The sequence below is a fragment of the Quercus lobata genome, chromosome 4, assembly GCF_001633185.2.
Source record: "Quercus lobata isolate SW786 chromosome 4, ValleyOak3.0 Primary Assembly, whole genome shotgun sequence".
Lineage (NCBI taxonomy): Eukaryota > Viridiplantae > Streptophyta > Magnoliopsida > Fagales > Fagaceae > Quercus > Quercus lobata.
In genome coordinates, this window is record NC_044907.1 from 15,786,021 (window position 1) to 15,805,367 (window position 19,347).

General features: G+C 30.4%; 1 protein-coding gene across 1 annotated transcript; it reads left to right on the forward strand.

The window, feature by feature from the left end:
• The first annotated feature begins 12,023 nt into the window (after positions 1-12,023).
• LOC115984225 (probable LRR receptor-like serine/threonine-protein kinase At3g47570) lies at positions 12,024-16,546 on the forward strand. Its single transcript, XM_031107197.1, has 3 exons — positions 12,024-14,909; positions 15,169-15,582; positions 16,249-16,546. Exons 1-3 carry the CDS (start codon positions 12,206-12,208, stop codon positions 16,263-16,265), a joined length of 3,135 nt encoding a protein of 1,044 aa, XP_030963057.1. The 5' UTR covers positions 12,024-12,205; the 3' UTR covers positions 16,266-16,546.
• The last annotated feature ends 2,801 nt before the right edge of the window (positions 16,547-19,347 follow it).

Consider the following 19,347-nt stretch of genomic DNA (forward strand, 5'->3'; position numbering starts at 1 on the left):
GCTCAAGTCCTCGTAGTCAATGAGGACTAGGGGAAAAGTAATGCATGTAATAAATGGACATAAAGGATTACATAGGGGAAAAGTATATGTCATAAGATTCCCACCCCATAGGGGAAAAGTAACATGACATATATGTCCATGAAGCATCTTTATTATCTAATCAATGGATTTTTTTTTTTTTTTTTGAGAATTTTAATTTATAATGTTTGCTCTTTGATGATAGTTTTTTAATATCAGACCAAGACATCTATCGATTTTTTGTGTAAGCTGAAATTGAAACTCATATCACTCTTCTTCAACTAATAAAGATTTTACCAACTGAGTTAAATGAATTAGGTGAATAGGTGTGAATAAGAAACCATTGGTTTATTTATGGTATTAATCCATAATTAATCTTCAGGACACATAATGATCATAGAGGTGTATAGTCAATTGAAGTTTCAATATAAATTAATTTACTGAGTACGGACATTACACTTTTCCAAATCTTTAATTGTTAAGGGGACAATTAGTAGTGTGGCATGTGAGAATTCAGGAAAAACTACAGCATTCCACGTGGATAATGGGTCACCGTCTAGGCGTCTATTACACGGTTTGATTAATAAAGATTATTAGACCGACCATAATCCGCAAAAGTTTCTTGCAATCTTGGACTGGGACCGTAACCTCCAAAAGTTTCTGAAAAAGCTACTTTGCCATACCCAGGATGAGACATGAACCAATCTAATAGGTACACGTGGCTAATTAAGTAACTAACTTCGTGCAAAACGACAACACATTAACTAAAACCTGGAACCAACGACTTGTAGTATAATTTGAACACTTATAAGATAGTTGTTAACTGACATGTCGTACGAACTCAATCAACTGTACAACTTAGTCGTTCATCTTCCTCTTTTTTAATCTGTATATCTTTGTACAGGATGCTAGTTTTCCTATGCTAACATGAGTATCAATAAATAAATAAATAAAATCAGTTTGTGCATGTTCGTCACTGTATACCGACTCTTAAAAGTTGAGTTGTTTTTTATTGTGTTTTCTTCTACGAAAATATCATTGAGTGGATTCTTTTAATTTAAGAGTCATGAATAACCCCAAAATAAGATTGTCCACTAAATCAAAATTGAGGGTAATATAAACAAAATAAATAAATTGTTATCAACAATTTACCATCAAATTAAAGTTAAAAACCTTCTCAAAAAAAAAAAAAAAAATTTAAGTTAAAAAGAAGATTGTCCTTGAAATCAAAATTAAGGGGTGGAAACAACCTAGTAACATTGGAACCTATGTCATAAACATGTAATTTATATATGATATACAAAATTGGAACCCACTTTATCTTTGTAGTAAACTAAAAACTTTAATATCAATAAAAATAAGGGAGATCGTTAGAGAAGAATTATAAAAAGAAAATTCTTACATGCAAGTTCATAACAATTTTTTTAAAATAATATACAAAATAATATAAAGTCACCTCTAACCATATTTAATGATTGATTCTCAAACCATAAACATATAAATTGGATAAAACTTAAGGAAATAAGGTTAACAAAAGAAAAAACGAAATACACAAAATCTACAAAATCTATTCAATTTGATGAAACATAAAAATACATACCTTTGCAAGGTTATGTTGTAGGTAGGAGAAGAATAGAGTAAAAAGTTGTACGGTAGGTAGTAAAAGATCATAATTTTATCACATATATTTATACTTCATGTTGAAGAAGTTGATATGAACAAAACGTCTCTACATTGAAGAAGTTGATATGAACAAAAAATCGTGCCATGTAATGAGAGGAAATAGCAAAATATTCTAAACTAATGTCTAAAATAAAATTTTAGATTAAAAAAAAAAAAATGATCAGGCACCTAATCTGAAAAGTTAGATAAAAAGGATGTATATCAATTAATTAGAACTCTTTTGTAGATAAATAAAAAAAAATATATTTGTATTTCAGACACCTAATTTGAAATATTTTAGATTAAAAGGCCTCATGTATTTAGAACTCTATATCTATATTAACGTTAATCATAACACTATATTAAATTTTGGAGTTTATCCAAAGAATAAAAAAGTGAAGGAAAAAATAAATAGTTTTTAAAAAATGAGTCCATGAGATGTTTTGAGATGTTAAATTAGAAAATATATGAATGAACAATTTTAGTATATCAATTAACGTAGGCCTCATGTATTTAGAATTTTATATCTATATTAACGTTAATCATATATAACTGTATTTTGGAGTTTATCCAAAGAATAAAAAAGTGAAGGAAAAAAATAGTTTAAAAAAAAAAAAAAGTCCATGAGACGTTAAATTAGAAAAGATATAGATGAACTATTTTAGTTTTTGCTATTCAAACTGATTTGATCTCTCTTAGATATATTAGTTGTATGCCATCAATTAACTAAATTTAATTTTTTTAAAAGAAATTTAATAAGCTTTTTTGCAATTTAGTGCAGTCACTTGACGCAACCATAGCTTCTAACCTCATTTTTTATTATATAGTATATAGATGATGTGGGTTTTGGATGAACACTATGAATTTGTTAATCTTGAAAAAAAAAATTGACGTCAGAAAGGAAAGCTGTGACTAAAAAAAGCTAAAACTAAAATCACCTGTGACAGAAAAGTTTTTTATGCACTAGATTAATGTCTCATAGTGAGACATGGGTCACATACTTGACAATGACGAGGGTACAAAGTGTGAAGTCTAGCAATCTTTTAATTCAGTCAATATCTATCTTGGCCATAAAAGTCAAATAAATATATTCCAGCCAAAAATTTCGGTTTATTTTTAGTATAAAAATTTTATTTTTTTTAGACCACTTTTTTTTAAAAAAAAAAAATTCACATAATAATATCTATTACATTTTTTATTTTATTAAAATATTAATTTTTAAAATTTTTTTTATTGTTTCTCTCTTAACTCGTACATCACAATTACTATCTATTTTTTCCTTTGTTCTCGGAAAAAGAAAAAAAAAAAAAAAGAAAAGAAAAAGAAGAATAAAAATGGACTATATATGCATAACTTTAAATGGATTGATGTGAATAATTTTTAAGATTGATTAGCCAAAATTCTGCATCTTCGATCATTTTGTTTGGACCAATGCAAGTGCTCCAACTATTTCAATAAACTTAAGACACGCCCAATTTACAATTTTACAACATGAAATAAAACTTTATTTAAATAAAAACCATTGGTTTATATAAGGTATTAATCCATAATTAATCTTCAAGATACATAATAATCATAGAGCTGTATGGTCAATTGAAGTTTCAATATAAATTAATTTACCGAGTACGGACACCACACTTTTCCAAATCTTTATTTTTAAGGGGAGAATTAGTAGTGTGGCATGTGAGAATTCAGGAAAAACTACAGCATTCCATGTGGAATATGGGTCACCGTCTAGGCGTCTATTACACGGTTTGATTAATAAAAATTATCAAACCGACCACATTCCCCAAAAGATTCTGAAAAAGCTACTATACGACTTAGTCGTTTATCTTCTTCTTTTTTAATCTGTATATCTTTGTACAGGATGCTAGTTTTCCTATACTAATATGAGTGCCAAAAAAAAAAAAAAAACCATGATCTCAACCCGATCTTAACCCACACATCTTGCATAGATCAAACTATAGCAGGATGTAAAATTTTTCCATTCCCAAATGTGAAATGTGGAATGTGTTTTGTGCATTTTTGTAAGCAATGAGAGCTATTTTGCATTTTTAGCTCCCCGGATGGATGGGAATGCTTGATTAGATAGAGTTCAATAAAAATAAAAAGATCTTTCAAACATGGGTTCATCCCAAAAATAGAAAATTAAAAAGAAAAAAAAGGATTCACTCTTGGGTTTCAACTTCAACCAATCATTCAAAAAGCGACTAGCAAAAATAATTTCCCTTGAACACAACCATGGTACAATCAGCTAGCCCGCTCAATATTTACCGCCTTTCTCTCTCTTCTCTGCCGGTCAGTTTCTTTTCTCTCTTCCTTTTATCGTGTAAATAGTGATTTAGTTAGTTTTTAAAGGTCATGTGCTTCTCACATGCTTATATTCCGTTAGTGTTTTAACGTGAAACTAACTAGAGTAATGATTTGGCAAGTGTATATAGATTAGGGAGTAAATTGACCAATAAAAAAGTTTAGTGGGTGTCTTGGCCGGCTACTAGTTCAAAGTTTAGGGGGTGTATGGGTATTTTCCTAAATTATTTCACATAAAATTGCAAAGTATGATGAAAAGGCACAATCAAAAGGCAAAAGCACATTTACTAAAATACTAATATAATGGTTGTTAGGTTTTTGGAAAATCTTTGTAAAACTTACCTAACCAATGAAATAAGAAGGCAGAATCAAAAGTTACCTTTGGAAAATCTTGGCATACTTGACTTGCGGTCTTGCACTATCAACTTTAGACTTTACAGAGTCTTTAAAGTAACTATACTTTGAAATCTCCCCTTCCAAGTGGAGATTCGAGATTAATTACTTGATCAAAAAGCAAAAGCACATTCACTAAATTACAAACATAATGGTTGTCAGGTTTTTGGAAAATCTTTGCAAAAACTTACCCAGTAACCCAGCCAATGAAATAAAAAGAAAAAATCAAAAGATGCTTTTGGAAAATCTTGGCAAACATTTTTTGAGAAGGAAAAATCTTGGCAAACTTGACTTGCGGTCCTGAATTATCAACTTTAGACTCTGCAATATCTCAAAAAAAAAAAAAAAAAAAAAATTCACACATAAGTTTTCTTATTTTTTGAACATCACGTAGTTTTGAGTCACTATGCTATGAAAATAAAATTCACCTCTTATATAGAATTTTTTTTTATTTTCAATAAAAATATTCAGAATTCAAATCTCTTATTTGCAATCAAACAAAGTTTCTCTCCAAACTAATTTAGAAAGAAATTCTATAAATTCCACATATATCTCTATATTGAGTGTGAATTTTGAAAATCTAACCGTTAGATTGCATGTTTTTATTATATTCTTCATGCAAGTAAAACTTCAAGAAAATAAAAAATCAATTGCTATTTCATCAAACAAATGTTAAAATTTCAAATTTTTATGATCTAAAATTATGTATAAAAAAATAAGTTTATTGATCGAATAGTAAATAATATCCAATTTGAACGAAATTTGATATATATGTTAAGAATACAAGAACATGAAATTAAACGGTTAGATTTTCAAAATTCGCACCAAAAAATATATGAGAAGTTTGAAAAGTACTTTGTTCTTTGCAATCTGCCCAAATTGGGTGGAATTGAAGGGAGAGAATGGTTTTTAAATAATAAAACCCACATATATAACATAATATGACATGAAGTTACATATTTTCCCATAAATTTTATGTATTTTTTACATTTATATGGGTATATCCATCAAAAAAAAAAAAAACATTTATATGGGTATAAAAGTAAAAAGAAACATATATTTTCTTTTCATTTTCTTTCTCATTGCAATCCAAACAAAGGAAAAAGAAATACATTATTCTCTTTTCTTTTCTCCTTCTCTCCCTATTTCCAAACGTACACAAGACAATTGATTTTTTTTCTCTTTAGTATTTTGAAAAAAATTTCTATTCCTAACTCTAGTTAACGCTAGCAATACATCTTTTCCCACACCTAAATCTAGTATCTTTATGTGTCAATTAGTGATTGAATTTTAACACCTTCACATAGCTAATAGGTTAACTACAATTTCTTTTAAAAGCTAAAATCTCTTATTGACAAAAAAAACTATTGTGCACCATATGAATGATTTAATTTTGAAGTAGGACCCACGTATCAATGATACATGGGTCTCATACTTAATCGTTATGCTTTTCCAACTAATTGCACTGGGTGGTTCATGATAGTGACAAGGGTCACTTGCATGTGGAGTGTGGACCTTGGTTACAAAGTCTAGCAATCTTTTAATTCACTCATTATCTATCTTAGACATAAAAATCAAATAAATATGAATAATGTTAGAGATATAATTTTTTTTACAAAAAATTTTACAAATTGTTAATGTAGTGAGTAATTATTGATAAAGGAAAAAGTGATATTAATAGTAGGTCTAGATGAAAAGCAATAAGAAGTTGGTCACATTAACATTTTTTAGAAATATTGTAAAATAGTTTGTAACTATAGCATTACTCAATAAATATATCTCATGCAAAAATTTTGTTTATTTTAATATAAAACTTATTTCTTTTTAGGCCGTTTTTCAAAAACATTCACATAATAATATAATTTTTTATTTTATTAAATTTTTTTAATTTTTTAATTGTTTCTTTCTCATTTTGTACATCCATCAAACAGCATTCCACGACTAAAAATTAAAACCTTATCAACACCAATATTCTTAAACAATAACGTGGGTTTTGGTCTTTTGGGTGAAGATTACGAATTTATTAATAAATAAAATAAATGTCCTTGTCGATAATAATCAATTGAAGCATTAATTTTTTTTTCCCTGCTATGTTAAAAATTTCTTCATGGGAACATGGTGGATTGGAATATAGTTGGCAATGGAAATTTAGAAAAAAAATGAATGTGGTCATGTAGAGACTAGAGACCCATTAACTGTCATGCACGTCTTGTAGAATTACGAGTCACTAATCCTTGTATAATCTGTAACTACAAGAAATTTCACCCTTTCAACTGAATTTTTATGTGGTTCAAAAATACCTTCATCAATGAAAGGTCTCTTAGAAATATAGTCAAAAATGTCAAATAACAAATTTCATTTTGAATTACAAGGAGACTCCTAAAATTTAGATTTTTTTTTTCTTTAGATTCATATTTTTATTCCCAAAAATTTAGCATTTTTTATTCATTTTTCATCCAATAAAAGTAAAACAGCCCCCAATTTTAAAAAATAAAAAAAATAAGAGAACTTCTAAAATTCAGTCTTCTTTCCCATTACGTTCATCTTATTTTTCCTACCCAAACTTTTCTCTATAAATCACTATACCACTTTCAAACACACATTTAAGAAAGAAATTACAGTTGCTTATTTCTAAAATTTATCATTTTTATTTTTTTGTAAAAAAATATATTTTCAAATTATAATAGATGTAAATTGTTAACCTTTGACCAAAAAAAAAAGAAGAGCCGCTGAGCACGAGGCTAGTAACTAACTAAAGTAATTATATATGTAAATCAATGTATATTGAAACTTCAATTAACAATACACCTCTACGATCATTATGTGTCCTGAAGATTAATTATGGACTAAGACCATAAATAAACCACTGGTTTTCTATTCACACCTATTCACCTAACCCATTGATTAGATGACAAAGATGCCTCATGGACCTACATGTCATGTTACTTTTCTTTTCCTTTCTTCTTTCATTTATTTTATACATACATATATACATATATATATATATATATATATATTATCAACTGCAAATGAGGAACTAGACCCATTTCATGATAGACTTAATTCATCCGTTCATCATTTTAATTTAGCGACATTATGACAGATTTAACTAAATTGACAATATATTATTGGACAAATTTTAGCTACGAAGTTGGTTATAGTCTAAGACTATAATCTTATTTAACATCATTAACATTACTACTGTGGGAACCAGAGTTGAGCCTGTTGGGCCTTAACTCACTTGGGCTCACAATTTATTTGTAGTGGGTTTGAGGATTTCCTACTCTAGGTCGTTCTCGGCAGAGAGACTCAAAGTAACACTTAATCTCTCTCCTCCCTTGTCTGTTTTCTCTCTATTTTTCTGAACCCCCTCTTCCTCCCAAACTTCTGCTATTTATAGCTAATGTTAGTGGGGAGATTATGATTACAGTCACCGCTAGTGCTATTGAAGGTCCAATATTATTTGTTTTAAGTGGGTGTTTAGGTGAGACTGGGGTGCAACAATTATGGCCTTGGAACTTGGTTCCAGCTTAATCGATTATGCTCGATAATGTAGTTTCCCGAGCATATCATGATTTTCCCGGACACGGTTTATACGCTTGTTCGGGAAAGCTTATGCCGAACACTTCTCAGAATTCAAGGCCCAAAACTCGTTTTTACGCTAAGGCAGTTTCAAGAAGGGCTTAGGGCAATGGGGCCGTTCCGCTGGGCCTGGACCCAGGGCCTATATGAGTCTTGGGATCTCAGTGCCGTACAACAACATATTTCAAAAAGCTAACTATTGAATTGCATGTTCTTTACGTTTTCAATACACATGTCAAATTTTGTACTAATAAAATATTATTTACTATATAATCTACAATATTATATTTTACGCATAAATTTAAAATACAAAAACTTACAATTTAAACATTTTATTGATGACATAATTATTGATTTTTAATTTTTTAGAAATTTTGCAAGTATGAAAAATATAAGAAGAAAATTTAATCCAATGGTGGATTTATCAAAATTCATCTCCAATAAAAAGATATTGAGTAAGGTTGTACTCTTAGGCAATAATTGATTTTGTAACTAAACTTTGTCCTATATATTTTCATTTGATGGAATTACCCATTCAGTTTGAAACAAATACTAGTGCATTTGATAAATTATGTTTTATAACAGTGTACTCTTGGCACAATGGTCACTTTACAAGTATAAGTGCTTGTGGGTAGTGGGAACAAGGGCCAGAATTCAAATCTATAGGAGAAAGCTTTACTCACATATATTTAGGTAGAGTTTCGTAAACTACCTTTGTTAAAAACATGGCTAAATAGTTGATTTTGCTCCACTTTTATATCTCTCTCATCTAAAAAAAAAAATAAAAATACAAGATCAAATAAAATAAAAAAGAAACCGATGAAAGATTTGCATCATGGGATTTCAAACCACAGGTAGACAACTTAAATTTCGGTCAAATCTTATGTAGGTAAAGTGTCAAATTTCAAATTACAAGTAAATAACTTTAATTTCAGCCAAATTATAGGCGGGTAAATTGTAATTTGCCAAAAAAAAAAAAAGGTTTTATCATACTACACTTTACAATTTATTTTATCCTAGTTGGATTAGAATTTTTATTGTAGATCTTGTTTATTTTATTTCTACATATTTTTAACCAATAAAGGTATATTAAAAAATATGAATATACATACTTAAAAAAAAAAAAACAGAGAATAGAAGAATTAATTGAATCTAAAAAAGGATCTTTTAATAAGAAATTTGTTACTAGTAAAAAAATAAACGTTTAGATGAAATTTTTTGTTGTATAGATTTATGATCAAAACTACAAGTTATAAAGAGCTTTTATAAATAGACGAATATACTTTGATTAAAAGATCTAAAGTTATATAAAATGAGTAGTCTAATTATTTTTCAAATGCATTTATCGCTTATAGAAGTTTTTTGATAGCCCCAGTTACAATTTCTTACACAAAAAGAAATTATAGAAGTTTTTTGATAGCACCTATTACATTTTTAAAATTAAAAATTGAAAAATCTTACTTAAAAATAACTAGACTAAGTGTATGTTTGGATAGCGGTCATGTCCAGCGTTTTTGAGCATCTAGCATTTTTTGTGGGTTTTATGCATTGTTTACGGAATCCACAAGTTTTTTGTTCAAAAAATAAATTTTAAACTGGGTCTTATGATATTATTTATATATTTAAAAATTATTTTATTATAATATTTTTAGTTTTTAATTTTTAATAATAAATAATATCCAAATTGATCTTAAGAGCCTTATAATTTAATAGTATTGTCTGTTCATCTGTATGAGAGTTTTGGATGGAATAATATTTTTTTGGTTGTTGCAACTATCAAATTTTTAACAATAAAAAAGATGTTGGGTGTGTGGCACACGTCCAGCCCACACTGAAGGAAGAAGCTTGTCTCTTAGTCAGCTTGTCTCTAAAGTCTTCAAGCCAACCATCTGCAACCATGTCTCTTACACTGTGTTTGGTTGGATGGAATTTAGGAGGGATGGAAAATATAGGAGAGAAAATGTGGATTTTCTGCTGTTTGGGAAGGGAGGAAAATGAGAGGGAGTGGAAAACCAGGAGAAAACTTTCTCTCCGGGCCCACAAATTTGTGTCTCCCCAATTCGGGAGGAAAAGTTGGGAGAGAAAAGTTCTCTCCCAGCATTTTTACCATATTAGCCTCCCTACCTACCCTCATTACATTCGCACCTACCCACCTGATTTTCATTCTCTATTTTGTTTTCATTTTTGGATTTTGTATTGACTTTATTAAAGTTTGCTAGCCTTCATCTTTGCTGACCATGTTTTTGTGGGTTGAATGTAGTGTAAATTTGCTAACCATCTTTTTGCTGGTTACAAAATTTTTTACCCAAATTAAATTTATATGTACACTATTGTAATTTTTACATTATAACAATAAAAATAATAATATAAATTTATATATATGATGTGATAAATTTTATATTATTTAATAAGTATAAATAAATCTATTTCTTACATATTATGTAACAAGGGCATAATAGTCAATTTATATAAATTATATTTTCCATCCTCCTCTTTTTCTCTCCAACCAAACAAAAAAGTTTTTCATCCTCTCAATTTCCACTCCTCCAACCAAACACACAAGAGGAAAAACTAAATATTTTACATCCTCCCACTTTTCCATCCTCCCACAATTTTCCATCCTCCCATTTTTCCACTCCTCCAACCAAACAAAGCCTTAATCAGACTCAAGCGTGTGGGACACACTGAAGGAAGAAGAAAATTGGCTGAAGAAAAAGAAGTTCGCTGTACAAAAGTGAAAGCCTGTGTGCTTGCATTTATTGTGACTTGATGTGAAGAGTGTGAAAGGAAGAAAAGAAGAAAAAAGTGAAGAAATAAAAGAAAAGGTCATTCGGCCATTTGTTGCAGAAGAGAGAAGAGTGAAGAGGATTAGGTGCTTAAAAATAACGACATTAAGGGTATGTTTGAATACTTTTTATTTAGTTAAAAATTAATAATTTATTGTTAAAAAAAAAAGTTTTAAGTTATTGTTTATTCTTTCAAATACTGTATATTTACTTTAATGTACTGTTTATATTCCATAAACAATGCAAAAGATGTTAGTCAACAAAAAAAAAAAGGTAAAAATGCAGGCACGTGAGTTTTCATCCGTATCCAAACGGATACTAAGTGTATGGTTGGACAGCGGCCACATCCAACGTTTTTGCGTGTCTATTGTTTTTTGTGGGTCCTATGTACTGTTTACGAAACCTGTGAGTATTTAAAAAAAAAATTAAAATTGAGTCATACAATACTATTTACACATTTAAAAAATTATTTTATTACAATATTTTTAATTTTTAATAATAAACAATATTCAAATTTACTTTAAAAATCTTGTAATTTAGTAGAATTGTCTGCTCATCTTTATGAGAGCCATGGTTCGATTAATTTTTTTTTTTTTTTGGTTGCAACTATCAAATAGTAACAATAAAAAAAGATGTTGGTGTGTGGCACATGTGGGTTCCAGCCCACACTTGATGGAATAGCTAAATTGTCTCTAAAATCTTCAAGCCAAATCTGCGACCATGTCTCTTAATCAGACATAAGCGTGTGGGACACGCTGTAGGGTCTGGAAACGTGTATTTTGGGCTCAGCCCAGTATGGACGCTGCACATCCAAATCCTTAATTGTTAAAACTTAAAATACACCAAATACACACAGCTTTGGTTTAATATAAAGGGGGCAAAACTATAGCATTCCACGTGGATCATGGGTACACGGTCTAATTAATTAAAGATGATCAAGTGTGTGTTTGGTTCCTGAGTTTTGCTTTTGCGTTTAGCGTTTTGCGTTTCTGTTTTTTTTTTTTTTTTTTTTCACGCGTTTTCATTTGGAGTATTGCGGTTACTGTTCAATGAACAGTAACCGCAATTGTTGACTTTCTGTAGTGAACAGTGTACATATGTACTGTTCACGGACCCACAAATTACACTTTTTATCAACTTTTTCATTAAAAATAGGTCCCACGGTACTATTCACACATTTAAAAATTATTTTACTACAGTGTTTTATGTTTTCATTAAACACACCATTGGTTTAATAAAGAGGCAAAACTATAGCATTCCACGTGGATCATGGGTACACGGTCTGGTTAATTAAAGATGATCAGACCAACTATAATCCCCAAAATTCTCGCACCAAATTTCTTCTCTCTCGCCCTCTTTATAAATTCGCCACTTCTTGAGATTCTATACACAGCCAAATTAGCCTTCCCTCACAATACACACTTGTACCAACTGCCTCCTCAACCATATTGCATATGGGGCTTTCCCAGTGGAGTTCATCTCCACCGTCCTCTCCTTTTTTCATGCATGCTTTTATCCTTCTCTGGTGGTGTGGCTTGTTAGTCACCTCTGTTGTTGGCGGGAATAATGAGACCGACCGGTTGGCGTTGCTTGAGTTCAAAGCCAAGATCACTCACGATCCTCTCCAGGTTATGAGCTCTTGGAATGCTAGCATCCACTTTTGTCAATGGCGAGGGGTTACCTGTGGTCGTCGACATCAAAGGGTCATTCAGTTGGACCTGCAATCTTCGAAACTGGTAGGCTCTATATCCCCACATGTTGGTAATTTAAGTTTTTTGAAGAATCTAACACTCTCAAACAACAGCTTTCATAATGAAATTCCTTCAGAAATTGACCGTTTACGCAGATTGCAAGACCTACAATTGGCCAATAACACAATTAGCGACAAAATTCCAAGAAATTTATCCCATTGCACCAACCTCAATTTCATTGATTTCGGTTACAACCTTTTGGATGGGGAAATCCCTGCAACTCTTGGCACTTTGTCAAAACTCCGATTCGTTTCTTTTGTAGTAAATAATTTGACAGGAAGTATCCCACCTTCTATTGGAAACTTATCCTCTCTAGAAGTGTTTGGTGCAGCTTATAATAACTTGGGGGGGAGTATACCTACTTCTTTTGGCCAATTGACGAAACTTACATTTTTTGGTGTCGGTGTAAATAGGTTGTCTGGAAGAATTCCTCCCTCAATCTTCAATTTGTCTTCGTTAAATACGTTTGATGTAGGAGTCAACCAAATCCTAGGGCATCTTCCATCGGACATAGGTATCACTCTACCAAATATCGAAGATTTTTCCATTTCCAAGAATCAATTTACTGGACCTATCCCTATTTCAATATCTAATGCCTCAAATCTAAAGTCAATTCAATTTACCGAAAATAAACTAAGAGGAGGAGTTCCTTCTTTGGAGAAGTTATATAAAGTTTCAGTTTCTCTCATGGCTACTAACGAGCTTGGAAATGGAGGGGCAAATGACTTGAGTTTTCTCTGTTCTTTGACAAATTCTACATATCTAACCATTTTAGAGATAAGCTCCAATAACTTTGGGGGAGAGTTGCCCAAGTGCATTGCCAATTTCTCAACTACTCTCATCTGTCTGCGTCTAAATAATAATAAAATATCTGGAAACATTCCTACTGAAATAGGAAATTTGACCAATTTGGAGGAACTATATATGGAGAATAATAAATTATCAGGTCATATTCCTTTTGATATTGGAAAGCTTCATAAGTTACAAAACTTGGCTTTATCTCAAAACAATTTCTTTGGGAATATGCCATCATCTCTTGGAAATTTAACTCTTTTGATAAAATTGTATTTAGGCGATAATAATCTTCAAGGAAGTATCCCCTTAAGCCTAGGCAACTGTCAAAAAGTGAATGTATTGGATCTTGCCTATAACAATCTTAGTGGTACCATGTCATCTCTAGTCAATAGTCTCTCATTCTCACCATATTATATAGACTTGTCAAGCAACAAATTTACTGGTGTCCTTCCCATGGAAATAGCAAATTTAAAAAATCTAGAACACTTTGATATTTCTAAAAACATGTTGTTTGGTGAAATTCCTGCGAGTATTGGTAGTTGTGTAAAACTTGAAATTCTTGCAATGAGAAGCAACTTCTTTCAAGGGGTCATTCCTTCATCTTTGGAATCATTAAGGGGTCTTCAAGTTTTAGATCTTTCTAAAAACAATTTCTCCGGAAATATTCCAAAATTTTTGGAGAGCTTTATCTACTTGCAGTTATTGAATTTGTCTTATAACGATTTTGATGGTGAAGTACCCATAAATGGAGTTTTCAAGAACACAAGTGCAACTGTGATTAAGGGGAACGGTAAGCTTTGTGGAGGCATGCCTAAGTTTCATCTTCCTGTATGTAAAACCAATAAATGCAAGAAGAGGAATTTGACTCCTTCCTTGAAGCTAATAATCTCTATATTATCTGGCCTTCTTGGAGTAACTTTGGTAATGTTATTTTTACTTCTACGCACTTTAAAAAGAAAAAGAAGAGAGAGTATTTTAAGTAATTCAGGAAATTTACTTTTGAATGTATCTTACCGTAGTCTCCTAAAAGCTACAGATGCATTCTCCACCACTAATTTAATTGGTGTGGGTAGCTTTGGATCTGTATATAGAGGAATTCTTGATCATGACAGACGTAAAGTTGCTATCAAGGTGCTCAACCTTTTGCAGCATGGAGCTTCAAAAAGTTTTGTTGCTGAATGTGAGGCTTTGAGAAATATCAGACATCGGAATCTAGTGAAGGTACTCACAGCATGTTCAGGTGTTGACTATCAAGGTCATGATTTCAAAGCATTGGTATACGAGTTCATGACTAACGGCAACCTAGATGGGTGGTTGCATCCAGTTTCAAAAAGAAATGAGGTTCCTGAAGAACAAACACATTTGAATTTTCTTCAAAGACTGAATATTGCTATTGATGTTGCAAATGCATTGGAATATCTTCATTGTCGTTGCCATTCACCAATTGTTCATTGTGACCTCAAGCCTAGCAATGTTCTTCTTGATGATGAAATGACTGGACATGTTGGTGATTTTGGCTTAGCAAGGTTCCTTCATGAGGCCACCAAAGAGTGTTTCACTAATCAATCAAGCTCTATCGGATTAAAAGGAACAATTGGTTACGCTCCTCCAGGTGAATTTCTTTTCCATTTTTGAACATTAAATACTTTTCTTTACATAATATTTTTTAGTGTGCTAATTTCAAGCATGAAAATAACTGAAGGAAGTCTTTTAGACGATGGAGCATGTCCTATAAAAAAGTTCTACTTTTCATAATTTTTTTTCATTTTATATGCCGATAGAAATATCTTTCAAAGTTGTGCTATTATATTATTATTATTTTTAATATGAAACTAGATCAATCATATTCTAAATGCTATGTGCAATTGCAGAATATGGTATGGGAAATGAGGTGTCAACTTTTGGTGATATCTACAGTTATGGTATATTATTATTGGAGATGTTCACAGGAAAAAGGCCCACTGATAACATTTTCAAAGACAACTTGAACATTCATGATTTTGTTAGAGGAGCTTTGCCCGAACGAGTGATCAACATTGTGGATCCTATTATTCTTTTGGAAAGAGAAGATATGGAAACTAGGACAAATGACACTCACATTCAAAATAGAATAGGATGTCCCAAAATTCTGGAGTGCTTGATTTTGATATTTGGAATTGGAGTTTCTTGTTCTATGGAATCTCCAAGAGAAAGGATGAACATTAGTGATGTTGTAGCTCAGTTGCATTTGATTAGAGACAAGCTCCTCAAAACAAGAAGACGTCGAGAAAGACCTCAATTTACAGGTAAATTGTTCATGACACAGTACTTGTTGCTCTTAACACCCCCTCCAAACCTTTATGGAGGGAGGGGGATCATATATCCAACACAATGGTATGTGCTTGTCACGGTACTTTCTTTTATTCTAGCGAAATTGATAATATTGATGCTATGTGAAATTTGAATACATGATGGTACTGTTCATATGATTAAGATTCATCTAATTTGTTTTTTATGATTCAAAATATGCTCTTTTTTGTCCCGTCCCCCCTCAAAATGTTTGTTGTAAAATTCATAAATGAAAATGACATTTAAGCTATTTTCAGTTTGGTGATTTCTACCATTAGTGATTACTGGTATTGTACTTACACTCAGTACTTTTTATAGAGATGTGTTTGATGACTTTGATGTAGACATAGGCTTGAATTACTCTAAGTATGGAATTTTAATGGGTAAGAAGTTTAACTAATTTACTGGGAATTATTTAGTTGTTTATAATCTTAACTATCTCTCAAGTACCAGGATAACCATTTCCATAAAACATTTAATGAGTTTAGGATTCGAAAATTGAACCTTTTTGCATTACTATGAATCCCCTTTACTATTTTGAAAACCAAAACTTCTTCTTATACATAGAAATGATTTCCCTTAAGTCAATGATTTCGAGGGATAATTCTCCTCCTTGAATGCAGGTACAGATGGCCAGTGACCCTATTGGAAGGCATCATGACTTAATGAGGTTTTGATTTTGTATAATGTTGGAACAAAATAATCAGATTTGTAGCACCTCCTTTTGTTTCTTTTAACACTCACTTATTAGTTTATCTTTTTTTTTTTTTTTTTAATATCCATGGAATAATTTGTGGCTGTAATATTACTTTTAAAAAATTATAGAGACTGTGGATGTAGGCTTTTATGGCCGAACCACGTTAAAATTGTTGTCTTCCTTCTTTTGTTTGCCTTCATTTTTCACAAAGGAATTTTACAGATTCGAGCCTTGGATAGCACCAGTAGCCAACAAGGCTTCTAGTTTGGTAGTTACTAGTTCCTTTGTCACTACAAATTATTAGCACTATAAAGATGTTTGTCACCCATAATTTGATGATTATGTACAAGAAAAAGCGATTTGTACTTCAAGATCATACCATTAAGGTTATTGCTAAGCACCGAATAGTTTCTTGTAGATCTTATAATGAAAGTCCTTTTATGTTAACTGGAATTTTTTTCCAAATATTATCTTTTGAAGTTAATTTACTTGAAATAATTAAAGATGGTCTATTTCATGGTTAATTTAGATTTTATTTTATGAATTTAACTATATACAAACTATAACGTTATTTTAAAATTTAAATAATGCAACACTAAATATATATATTTAAATTTTTAATATTTAATCTTAATGAAGAACTTGATGAATTTCCAATTCAAGAAAAACTCAAAATATGTTCAGAAGTGAGAAGAATTTATATAAATAAAACATCTTTGCATTTCTTGAATTTAAAACTTAAAAAAGATATAGAAAAAACTATCAATGTCTTGACACTTGATAGGCTTCTTTTTGTTCAACTTGAAAACTCCAACCCATTACATACATCCCCTGCTTTGGGCTTTGGTTGAGGATGATGATGGTTGGTTCCCCTATATTGTTCCTAATAAATTATTATCCTTATTTGCGAAAGCAATTGCATGCGTACCCAATACGAATTCATAATCATTTTTGGTGAGGTTAATTTAGAAAATCAATACTCAAATGGTCTCATCACATCCCCTAAGAATACTCATGCATGTCACATCTCCAAATTCCCATAAAATTAAACGTTATGCATATCTTTTCAATAGAGACAAATTAAAATATACTACTCGAGTAATTAAAGCAGCTCCAAATTCCCATCACATTAAGCCTCATGCATATTTTCTCAATTTGAATACTTTTTTATAGAAATGCTATTTTCTAAACATTTTTATAATATTTTCTCAAAAATTTTAAGTGGCATCTAAGTTGTTATTGGCTATTAGTGGACAAACAAGGAATTTTAATAGTGAGTTTAAATTAGGACCAATAACAATTTACCACCTAAAAAGTGTTGTGAAAATATTGTGCACATAACACTTCTTAATGTTTTAAGATAAAACTCTCTTGCACTTCTATCCTGAATTCAATATCTGTGTGGTATTGACTATTGAATATCTAGGATAGAATTTAAGACATACAAGCTTGAATTTTGAAGCATATCCCTTACATGAACAGAGAAGGAAAAAAAAGACTGTTTATTTCTCATAACTAAAATTTCAGATTTCTATTGGTTCATATCAAATTATTGTAATGAAATAAAAATTGAGGATTTTTCCATAAAATAGGTTTAAGGCTTGTAGAATAAATGGTCACACATTTGGGAATTTCACTAAAAAGTATTAAGGGAAATCTTACATTTTAAAACAGCTTAAAGGCTAAAGTTAATAAAAACTATTAATTGACATAATTTTTTTTCTTTTCAAAGTGACACATAATGATCCCTAATTTTAAAAGATAATGGTTGCACTAATAATAATAAAAATAAAACAACATTTTTTTTTTTGAGAAACAAAAATAAAACAACATTGACCATTGATTGAATTGATTGTGTTAAGTATGAAAATACAAAACATTGTAATAATTTATATTTTTTGTTTAAATCTTTAACCATTGGTTACCAAACAGTATTAATAACATTGATTAGTAATATAGTAATATAATGAACTATGAACTTACAGTTTAAATTAAAGACATTCTTTCCTAAAAGAAAAATGAGACTGGGCAACAAGGCCCACAAAAAGAGCAACGAGTAACTGACTTTAAACAAATCGACTACACAGTAAATCCCCCTAATCAAACATCCATGTATCCCAAAATAATAATAATAATAATGGACACGGTAGTATTCAAATTTATTACATCAATTCAAATAATTGGTGAATTTTATCACTGAAGTTAGTTTTATTATTTAATTAATTAATTTTTACTGAACGTTATTTTCATGATTAGTATCATGGTGTCTTTATTATTATTGTTTTATTTTGTGAACATTACGTAGTTTTGGGTCACTATGTCATAAAAATAAAATTCACTGTATTAGCATCTTCTGTTATATTCAATGAACATATCTAAAATTTAAATATTTCATATGTCGTAACTATTAAAAAAAAAAAAAAAAAGAATTCACTGTGCAAGTAATTAAGTAAAATCAAATTTATATACGTACTAAGCATGCTTCAAGTCATAAGCCATTATTTTTTAGGGGAAAATAATAATAAATTTTTTTAGTTAGGGTTTTGTCTCGGTCCTTTTGGAAGATGTAAGGGGGTTCGTTAATAAAAAAAGAAAAAAAAATGTAACAGGTTAGGTTTTCAAGAAATTGGGCCTCTCTTAGAAAAGTTAATGGGTTTCTTATTCAAAACCTAGCCTAAGTCCTGATGGACCTCCATTCTGTTTGACCGCCCATCTAGCCCATAAAAAATCCTTACTCGTTTTTAGTTAGTATCAAAATCTTTTTTCTTTTTCATTTTTTCCTTTCACCAAGATCCATCTAACAATATACAACCTGATGGTGGAAAAAATCGATCATGTTTCAAGTTAATACCAACTCATTTGGATGTAGTGGATGAGATATTAAATATGAATTTGTTATTCTTGAAATAAATTTTTATCCCTGCAACAAGGGCAGAACTACATTTAAGGGTGTGAGGGCCATCCCCCTCCAAATTTTTTTAAAATTCCTTTATAATATTTGTAACTATTAATCATTTTTTAAGTT

What these genes read in the sequence shown, in the direction of transcription:
- LOC115984225 (XM_031107197.1), top strand. Translation starts at nt 12,206, where the DNA reads ATGGGGCTTTCCCAGTGGAGTTCATCTCCACCGTCCTCTCCTTTTTTC. An exon ending in AATTGGTTACGCTCCTCCAG is followed by an intron (nt 14,910 to 15,168) that starts GTGAATTTCTTT and finishes GTGCAATTGCAG; the next exon opens with AATATGGTATGGGAAATGAG.